The following is a 10,646-nucleotide window of genomic DNA, read 5'->3' on the forward strand; positions in this document are numbered from 1 at the left end:
TGTGCTACCTAATTGCTTAAACACACTCATTTACAGTAAACCCCCGACATGTGTCAAATTTCCCATGTAACGCATGAGAGCCAGGAAACCAATGAGGGCACCAGCCCTGGCCAGTTTCCTGGATCCAGCAAATGGAGGGAGCCAGGGACCAGGCAGCAACCTGGCTCCCAGCTCCTGTCTGTTTGTGGGAGCTGGGAAACTGACCAGTACAAAGGCTGGTCAGTTGCCTGGCTCCCACAGTGAGGTAGGGAGCCAGGAAACTCACCAGCATACCCCTAATCAGTTTCCTGCATCCCCACCACTCTGGGAGCCAGGCACAGCCTCTCCCTCAGCATCCCCCAGCCAGGAGAAGCCACGCTGAGCACACAGCTGCAGCAGCACAGCTTCTCCCAGATGGAGGAAGCCACGCTAGGTGGGCAGACAGCCACAGAGTGGCTTCCAGTTGTGCTGAACTTGCATTAACGCAAGTTAAGTGCAACTCAAAGTTGTGCATTTTGGGGGGTTTACTGCATATCCTACTTTTCTAAGTAGCAAAAAGACACACCAAATCTAGTGGAAAGACTATTTAGTTGTAAATCTACATTTTTCTTGCTGATATAAGAATGCTATCTTTTGTAGAAAGTTCCAGTAAAAAAGGAAAAGCTGATTAAAAATCCATTTAACTCAAGGCTTTCCTTAGTGATTTCAATGGAGTTGATGTAGATCTTTCCACCCAGCTCTACCCCATTCTGTACTCCAGCATTTCCCAAGCTAATTTGGCCATGGAACACATTGATGGAACACATACATGCTGGTGGAGGGTTTCACATTGAAAAATTGCCACATGTAATGCTGAAAAGTGAGTTTTTAAAAAAGTTCTCTTTTTTAGATGTCTTATTTTACAAAGAACAAAAACAAGAGTCATTTGAATGAATGACTAATGTCCTGATAGGACAATTAGCAACCCCATAATTAAGCATAAAAATTAAAAATTAAGTACAAACCCAATATAAAACATCAATATAAACAGCTGAAAGGATGGTTAGCATCCTTTTGTACAAAAATAGAATGGATGATATAGTTCAATAAAGGACTATCCTTCAAGTTTACAACATTTATGAAAAACGCAAAACAAACTGCGTATGGAAAATATTTTTAAAATGTGTGTTTTAATAAAATTTTTACAAAAACTGCTGAAAAATAAAAATAAGTAACATGACTGTTTTTAGTGGGAAGAGAGTTTTTGCATCTCTTGCTCACAAATCTGCTTAATATAGGAACGATGCAGCAGAGAGTCATATAAGGTAAAGCATCATGCGATTTCTCTGAACACAACTTGTGCTGAAACAATCCCAATCGGATGCTTGCTTTGGCACAAGTCACTTAAGTTATACTATTATGAATGCATTATAAATATGAATATACCTACAATCTAAGTACTATTCCAATATCTTAGTGTTTTTAATGCCAAATATGCAAGTGTGTGTTAAGAAAAACACTAGCATCAATTTTCTTTCATGGAGCACCTACTCACACTGCAGAGAACATCAGTGTTCCATGGAACCCAGTTTGGGAAATCCTGCTGTAATCAATAAGACAAATCACATTTTCAACCTATAATCTATTTAAAACTGGTTTACTAGGGAAAACAGTCAAAATTGGTGCTTCAGTAAAAGGCATAATCACAGCACCCTTGAAATTATAGCAGCTGCAACTAGTTCTGGTGTATTTTTGGCATTATAAATGAAAGATACAGCTCTAAAAAAAAAAAAAATCACTGCTCTCATTTTTGTAAGTGTTGCCCAATAGATCTATAGAGTTTCCACTGCTTTAGCATCTAATACCCACAATTTCCTTTTTTTCACTTCAGTGGCATTTTGCCATATGTTTGTTATTAGCAGCTGTCAAACATGCCCTGCAGTCGAATCTTGTCAAGAGTACATGTGGTACCCTCTCTAGAGCACATTAATGAACTCTTCAAACATTTTAACTAACTCAACACACCACCCCCTCTCCTTAACTTAGGAAAAACAGGCTAAGGAGAAAATATCTACTTAATATTCCAATGTTCTAAATATTTAGAAATCGGGGAAGGCTTAACAGCTTGTTTTATTTTATCAGATTAAATTTAGCAAAAGAGGAATGCAAACTATAGGAATGTGATAACAGGAAAGGGAACATAGAGAAAAACATTGTTAATCAGGTCTGGGATTAATTGCACACGTGATTTCAGCTACCCAGTAAAACCATGTTTAATTGTTTTGAGCATTCTGGTAAATAAAAATTGCAAGCGTAAAAAAGAATGGCTAAACAATGGTTCAAGAATACAGAGATTACCACCTTCTATTTGAAAGTTCAAAAGTGTGTCTACCCCACAGAGGTTCTCACTTTACTCAATAGTACAAGAGAGGGAAAAAAGGAGATATCTTATGTTACAGCCTAATACAAGAGTATACTAGAGTGAGCAAGTAGGAACTTGGAAGATGTCAAATGTATTACTAATCTACTTTTATCTTTGTCCTTGTACTTATACAGCAAATTGATCTTTCACACACTTCTATTTGGAATACTGAAGAATTACTTTATCCCTCCTACTTAAACATTTTAAGTTTGTGGACAAGCAGTGACTGAAAATTTACATAAGAAACAGTTAATGTTGATTTGTATTATGAAAAGCCTCAGCCCAGAGTGTAGTTCTTTGGCTGGGATAACAGCTTGAAATAATGTCAGTGAAACTCACAATAGCCTAAAACCAGTTGAAAATCTGTCCTTAGTGCATAAAGGTCTTTCTACAGAATAAAAAAAAGTTCAAATCTGAAGGAAAGCGGTAAGAAATACTTAAAATAGGTTTCCTATGCACCTGGGTAAAGTTGAGAGCAGAAGCATTTTCTTTTGTATCAAAAATTTAAAAATCCTAATAAAGAGGAGAAATATCCAGTGACATATTAAGAATTAAACACAGATACAACTTCCACAAATTACACGAGGCTTGAAAGACACTTATTCAAAAATGATTCTGAAATAAACAGGGGACAGAAGTGGTTGTAAAATGACTAAAAAAAAAAAACAAAAAAACTATCAAACTAATAACTAATCTGAACACATTAGGACAAAATAATGGAGAGAATCCACAAATTGCAAAACAATGGACAAAACAGGATTGAGAATTACATGACAACCCAGGTTTGCAGTCTCAAAGCATCAAGTTTGAGATTATCTGTCTAGGAAAAGCAAACACACTTCAGCTAAGGGTGAAATTTATAGTGTATAATCCAAAAATGCTCAAATAACTTAAGTCACTTTACCCACTTCTGAAGTGGACTGCAATACAGCAGCAGGGCATGGGAAGTTGCACATAAGCAAAATTTGCGTATCCTAGCCAACTGAAAACTGCAGGGTAATCCAGATTGGCTTGTCATACCTGTCTTTAAACCCTGAGGGCCCACCCAAACTTAAAACACAGACTTACAAAAGAGCCTGAGTCACCAGCTCAACGCTAATCAAGCCAGTTGAGCTCTAGCTCAAGGAGAAAAGTATTCCCTCAGAGAAGCTTGTGATTCAACAGGTTAAGGTATACCCTAAAGTGTCTCATCCTTCTCTAGGCCACAATTAACTCTGACTTCGGTTTGAGAGAGCTGATCAAGATCAAAGTCAGAAAAACAATACAGCTGAAGACTTCCCATTTTACCAGATATGTTTACATAATAAAAAACTATAATTCTTAGCAGAACTTACATTTGATCATCAATTTACCCCATTATATGGGTAGTTCAGTCACCATACAAGATACTGGCAAAGATAGTGGCATGGGAAATAAGTACTCATTGTAGACAATTCCATTCAAGACTAGGTTCAATAAAAATACAGCTTTTATGTCCAGCACGTGTTTGTTGACATTTCATAAACCCCTTAGACACTTGACAGATATCTTAAGAGACTAATGTTGATGTTGGCCTTGCCAGTAAGTATCACAGGTTATTCTTTCAGGAGTGTAGGGGATTCACTCAGCTCACTAGTTTCAACCCCTTATGATTCAGGTGGCACACTAAGCCAGCCTTCAGTAAACCACGTTTATGTCAATGCAACTGCAGACTTTATTCAAAACAAATGAAACCTACATTGGGGAAAAAAACAATTACATAGGAAAGCATATGTATACCCTATGCACACTCTTGCTATTAACATGAATTGGTTATGCACATAGCTGTTTTTGGGACATGTGTAAAATTTGCCCCCAGAGAAAGAAGTGAGGTTTTTATATCAGTGCAGTGACACTTGTGTCTGCACCTCGTCCCCCCAAAAACACCGCACATTTATTTTCACAAAATGAACAAATGAAAATAGCAATTGCCCATCCCTGAGCACTTATATTAACCAGTTAAAAATCACAATTAACCTGGGGCTATGGAAACTAACATTTACCCCCGACTAATGGGCCCATACAACGGGTGCTGGACTAAGAGTACTGCTGCACCCCCTTGGCTTGATGCAAATTCCATTCTATACAAGGTTTACAGTTCAATTCGGTGGTGCTCAGCGCTCCCACGATAAAAACAATTCCAGCACCCCGGCCAGGACAGAACTATTAGATATTCAGCCTGAAAACAGAAGGCAGGGTTGTCTGCTTACTGGAGCCGTTTGGGAACTGAAACCGAATGCACCCCAAATCTCTCCCGGGCAGAGGGAGGGAGAGAGAGGAAGCCATTTAAACTCCACACGTGGGCATGCAGATATGTGAAAGGGTTACAATCTCCGCCAGGGAGCTGACACCACCCCTCCCAACACAACCCTGCCCCCCGCACCATTTCCTACGGCGCCGTACCTGCTCTGCCGTGACCGGTTCGTTGAGGCGGTGCTCAGCGGAGAGGTGGTGCCTTAGAAGCAGGGCTCGTTTGTAGTTGCGAGTGCCCTTGCAGAGCTCGTCGTGCCCCGCCGCACCGCCTCCGCCAGCCATGCTAATGTCGGTGGGGGCGGAGGCGGCCGCGGTGCACCAGGCGCAGGACATGAGGCCAGTCTCTTGGCAATAGTGCAGCCATGGGAACTCCTTGAGCCAGGAGCCCTGGAAGGAGACGTGTAGCTTCTGCAGCAGGGACTTGGGCCTGGCCGCTAACGGGAAATGCTTGATGCTTTCGCCCTCCCCCGCGCCCACGCTGCTGCCCTCCGCCTCGTCCCCCCCGTCGCCTCCGGACCGCCTGCTGCTGCTACAGCTGCCGCCCTCGGCGCCGCTGCCGTCGCCAAGGCTGCCCCCCTCGCCGTCCTCTTCGTCGTCACTGCTATCGCTCAGGGAGCCCCCATCCTGGACCAGCTCCTTGGCCTCCAGCAGGCCCTCGGGCTCCAGGCCCTCGGCGCCCTCCAGCTCCAGCTCCTCGTCCGCCCCCCGCCCATTGAAGTGCCTCCGCGGCCAGGCAGGGGCCTCGCAGCCATTGTTAGCGGCGGAGGGGCCCGAGAGGAGGCCTCCACCGCCCCCCCGAAAGGCCAGAGTCCTGCGATTCCTCTCGGCGAAAATAGGGCCGCTGGCGGCCGCAGGGGAAACCGCGTCCTGGGGCGGTGGCAACAGCAGCAACTCCTTCCCCGCGGCGGCGGCGGCCTCCAGCTCCTCGGCGTCCAGCCCCTCCAGCTCCACTTCCTCGTCCGCCCCCCGCCCGTTCAGCTGCTCGGCGTCTTGCCGTGCCCAGGCCTCGGCCGAGTTACCCTCGCTGGGATTGTTCGAGGAGCCTCCTCCCGCAGCTCCCCCGCCCGCCGCCGCGGCCGCCGCGGTGACCAGGCCGCCGGCCCGGAAAGCCAGAGTCCTGCGGTTCATCTCCGCGAACATGGCGCGCGCGCGCGCCCCCCTCCCGCCCGCCCGCCTCGCGCCCCCCGCTTCGCGCGCCGCCTCGCGCCGCCGCTCCCCGCCCGCCCGCTCGCTCTGCCCGCTGACGGGGAAGCGGGAGCCGCCTGCCCAGGGAACAAAGAGAGACAAAGGGGCGAGTCCAGCCCCGGCTCTGGCCTGTAGCGCCGCAGGCTCCTACAATGGATCCGGCTCGGCAGCGCTTCCGTCCCGACAGGCCCCGGCCCAGGTCGAATGGCAAATGAACAACGGACTGCTCCCACAATGCACCGCGCAGCCACGGGCGGGGGAGGGAGCAGAGGGAAAGCGAGCGGGAGGCCGAACAGCTGGTGAGTGTCAGGTTCTAGGCAGCGCTCACTGCACCCCGCCCCGCCCCTCCCCGCGGGGGCTCTCCTGCCCTCAGGCTGCTCTCTCTGGCCGGGAGCGGCCGCCCACCTCAGGGGGCCGGCGCGCATCGAGCCCCATGTTGTGCCGCGGAAAGGGTGCCTGCAGGGCCTGCCTTCGTCCCGTGGGCCAGGGTGGCGGCACTCCGCCCGCCTGCGCGGCACAGTGTGCCAGACGCTGGCAAGCGCTGCGAAATGCGCTGCTCCAAGAGTGCCGAGCTCGCTGCGCCTGGGAAACGGGCCGCGCACGTGCTGCGCCGAGCAGGCCTGGTTGCCCTGGCTGTGTATACGTGCGCAGCCAGCCGCTCCGACGACAGCGATTACCTGGCGTCCCACAGTCCACGGGGAGTGGGAGATGCAGCGTCAGGGAGCTCAGCCCGCGCTTCGGCAGCAGTAATCATTAACAAGCCTGAGCGCACGGGTTGTATCGGGCCTAATGAGGGCCTTGTAGTTTTCCTAGCCTCCCTGCGGCGTTTGTGTTCTAACTCGTCCAGCTTGGGGCTAGTGGTTCTTCATTCCTTTAAGGGCTGTGTTCTTGGACAAACAAATATCTCATAGAACTGGAAGTGACCTCGGGTGGTTATTGAATCTAGTCATAAGAACATAAGAATGGCCATATTGGGTCAGACCAAAGGCCCATCCAGCCCAGCATCCCATCTGCCGACGGTGGCCAATGCCAGGTGCCCCAGAGAAGGAGAACAGAAGACAATGATCAAGTGATTTATCTCCTGCCATCCATCTCCTGCCCTTGTTCTGAAGGCTAGGGCACCATACTTTATCCCTGGCTAATAGCCATTTATGGACCTAACCTGCAAAAATTTATCAAGCTCTTTTTTAAACCCTAATAGAGTCCTGGCCTTCACAGCCTCCTCGGGCAAGGAGTTCCACAGGTTGACTGTGCGCTGTGTGAAGAAAAATTTCCTTTTATTAGTTTTGAACCTACTACCCATCAATTTCATTTGGTGTCCCCTAGTTCTTGTATTATGGGAAAAGGTAAATCATTTTTCTATATTCACTTTCTCCACACCATTCATGATTTTATATACCTCTATCATATCGCCCCTCAATCGCCTCTTTTCCAAACTGAAAAGTCCCAGTCTCTCTAGCCTCTCCCCATATGGGACCCGTTCCAAGCCCCTAATCATCTTAGTCACCCTTTTCTGAACCTTTTCTAATGCCAATATATCTTTTTTGAGGTGAGGAGACCACATCTGCATGCAGTACTCAAGATGTGGGCGTACCATAGTTTTATATAGGGGAAGTATGATATCTTTTGTCTTATTATCGATCCCTTTTTTAATAATTCCTAACATCCTATTTGCCTTATTAACTGCCGCTGCACACTGCGTGGATGTCTTCAGAGAACTATCCACTATAACTCCAAGATCCCTTTCCTGATCTGTCGTAGCTAAATTTGACCCCGTCATGTAGTACGTGTAATTTGGGTTATTTTTTCCAACATGCATTACCTTACACTTACCCACATTAAATTTCATTTGCCATTTTGCTGCCCAATCACTCAGTTTGCTGAGATCTTTTTGTAGTTCTTCACAATCCCTTTTGGTTTTGACTGTCCTGAACAACTTGGTGTCATCTGCAAACTTTGCCACCTCACTGCTTACACCATTTTCTAGATCATTGATGAACAAGTTGAACAGGATCGGTCCCAGGACTGACCCCTGGGGAACACCACTAGTTACCCTCCTCCATTGTGAAAATTTACCATTTATTCCCACGCTTTGTTTTCTGTCTTTTAACCAATTCCCGATCCATGAAAGGATCTTTCCTCCTATCCCATGACCACCTAATTTACATAAAAGCCTTTGGTGTGGGACCGTGTCAAAGGCTTTCTGGAAATCTAGGTATATTATGTCCACTGGGTGCCCCTTGTCCGCATGTTTATGTCCACTGGGTGCCCCTTGTCCTGCTCTCGTGGCAGGGTCAAGTACCCTCCACCTCTTTTCCTCCCTCCTTCTCTTTTTTATATGCCTCAGGTCCCTAATGGCCCCCCGAAGTTTGCCCTGTCTGCTCTGCACCACCACAGTCACCAAATTTGTAGCATATGCCATTTCTAGCAATGTATTAGAAAATTTTCAGAGGGAAAAGTCATTTCTGGACTTGTATTTCTGGGGGATCCTTGGAAACAAAAAGCAACAGTGTGCTGATACCGTGAAAAGTCCTTGATACTGAATTGCTCCATTAATATCAATGGGGTGTTAACTTTGCTTAGTCCTGGGCAAGTCTGCAGTTAGGCCTGGTCTACACTAGAGACCTAAATTGATATCACTGCATCACTTGGGTGTGAAAAATACGCACCCCTAACATGGAGCTATACCTATCTCTCTTACAGAGCTGGAAGGGACCTTGACAGGTCATTGAGTCGAGTCCTCTGCACTCACAGCAGGACCAACCATCATCCCTGGTGGATTTTTGTTTTTAATTTGCCCCAGATCCCTAAACATCCCCCCGGCCATACTCAACCCACTGAACTGTTCCCCCCCATGTGATTTAGCTATACCAACATACCACTCTCATGTGGAGAGCCTCTCCTGCTTACATAACTGTTGCCTATAGGGGAGGTAGATTAACTATGGTGATGAAGGAGCTCACTCCAGAATGCTACAGTGACTCAGCTGCATTGGTGCAGCTGTATTCCTGTAGTGTTTTTGACGTAGATGTGCCCTTAATATTCTGCATCAGTGCAGCTGCTGCACTTTAAAGAGGAGCTCTCCTATTGGCACTGTTAATCCAACTCCCCAACAGGCAGTAGCAGCACCCCTGCTGATATGGCATCTGTGAGGGGGTGGAAGAAGTACAGATTTTTCACATCCGTGAGCAACATAGGTATATTGATACAGATCTGTATCAAGACCTGTGATGCTATATACATGCCACACTATTTCATTTTAGAAGAAACATCCAACTGATATGCTTGTCCCAAACTGACTCCCAGATCTTTCCAGGTTCCAGAAATCCCAACTGTCTCCTCCTTTGTTGCCAGAAGTTCTCATCCCCCTCCCTCCAACACTTTCTAAAACACAGATCTGTTTCAACTCAAAATTCTGCAGCATATGGCACAGTGTTAGAGAATACAAGTTTTGCCTTAAGTCTCTTTTGATAGGGCACTATCACAAGCCATTTTAGTTTTAAACATTTTATACTAAAAGGTAAAATACTTAAATAGGCAATCAATTAAAATTTGAGAGGCAAAACAATTAAACTTCAGTTCAAAAGAATCAGCTTGGCTAAATTATGGAAAACCAAACAGCACCAAAGAATCTGGTATAAAAACAATTCAGTGGCCCTCAAATCAGACCTCTCAGCTAACAAAATGGATCAGTTCACAAATGATAAAAATTTATAGGGTTAAAAAAAGGTAGCATTAGTCTGAAAACTACAGGAGAGGTCCCAACATAGGCAAACCGAAATAAACGAGTTTTGAATTTTAATTAGGTAATGAATGGGAAGCAGAGCACTGCTCAAATTCTAAAAGTAATAGATGCCTAAATAATATTTCTATGCCAAGGTGAGATCATAAGAAAAATCAGTAATTGAAATTAAAAATCCCCTTCCCAACTCTGAAAGGATTCACATATATGAGTAGAAAACCAATTTACCACTCTCCTGAGAAGTAGTATAACAACTGAGTTCAGAAGAACATCTTCCTAAAGAAAAAATATTTTAGAGAGGAAGACAATAACTTCCATGTATACTAACTGAAGCTGGTTGAAAATTCGTCAAGAGAATGCTTTCTTCTGTCAGAAATACTGTTGAACTGAATTCAAAACTCCACGGGCACAAGTCAATTTTGATAAAATTATGTTTTGAAAAAAATCAGGAATCATTTTGATACTGAGAAAATACCCTATTATGGCATTTTCAGAATGGAATTCTCAGTTTTTAACTTTGAAATAAATTCTAATTCCAATTTTATTTTATGTTAGTTAATATATTGTAATGTGCAATAAAAAGTCAGTATGGAAATGAAACATTTTAATCAATGCAAAATAAAAATAATTCAAAAATAAATTTTGCAGGAAATGTCATAATCCGGTATTTCATTCTGATTCAAAACAGAAATTTTGAGATTGTGGAATTTCTCATGAAATGGAAATTCTTGATCCTGTGTCGCATTAATCTACTATATATTTTGGAAACTTTGTGTGTCTCTCTGTTCATTAATCCATTTGTTCAAGAACTCCTCCTAAACTATCAGAGCAGGGACCATCAAAGGGAGGGGTGTGATAGTAGAGAAAGTTAAACTCAAGAATGACCACATGGGGCAGAAAGCATGGACACCGTTATACCTCAGAATGACCTCTGGAATGCAGCAATAGCTCCAGCCCCAGGCAGTGGCTGCTGGACAGCAGCACAGCCCACGCCACCCCTCAGGAGAAGTCAGCAGATGGGCTATGTGGCCCCCAGTATGTTGGGCTGGCCCTGTGAAGAAGCCTCTG

General features: G+C 45.2%; 1 protein-coding gene across 5 annotated transcripts in view; it reads right to left on the reverse strand.

Moving 5' to 3' along the window:
- Nucleotides 1-6,091, reverse strand: part of ZBTB10 (zinc finger and BTB domain containing 10) — a 66,713-nt gene extending 60,622 nt beyond the window's left edge. For 4 of the 5 annotated variants that reach the window (XR_012644402.1, XR_012644401.1, XM_074987049.1 and 1 more), the window contains exon 1: nt 4,802-6,086. Coding sequence is in view for 3 of the 5 variants with exons in the window: in XM_074987049.1 (XP_074843150.1) it covers nt 4,802-5,791 (990 nt within the window). In the remaining 2 variants the exon portion in view is untranslated. Of the gene's footprint in view, nt 1-4,801 lie in introns of all 5 variants that reach the window. The other variant, XM_074987048.1, reaches the window with a different exon arrangement.
- Nucleotides 6,092-10,646: the final 4,555 nt, after the last annotated feature.

The sequence above is a fragment of the Carettochelys insculpta genome, chromosome 2 (genome assembly GCF_033958435.1).
Source record: "Carettochelys insculpta isolate YL-2023 chromosome 2, ASM3395843v1, whole genome shotgun sequence".
In the NCBI taxonomy this organism is placed as follows: domain Eukaryota; kingdom Metazoa; phylum Chordata; order Testudines; family Carettochelyidae; genus Carettochelys; species Carettochelys insculpta.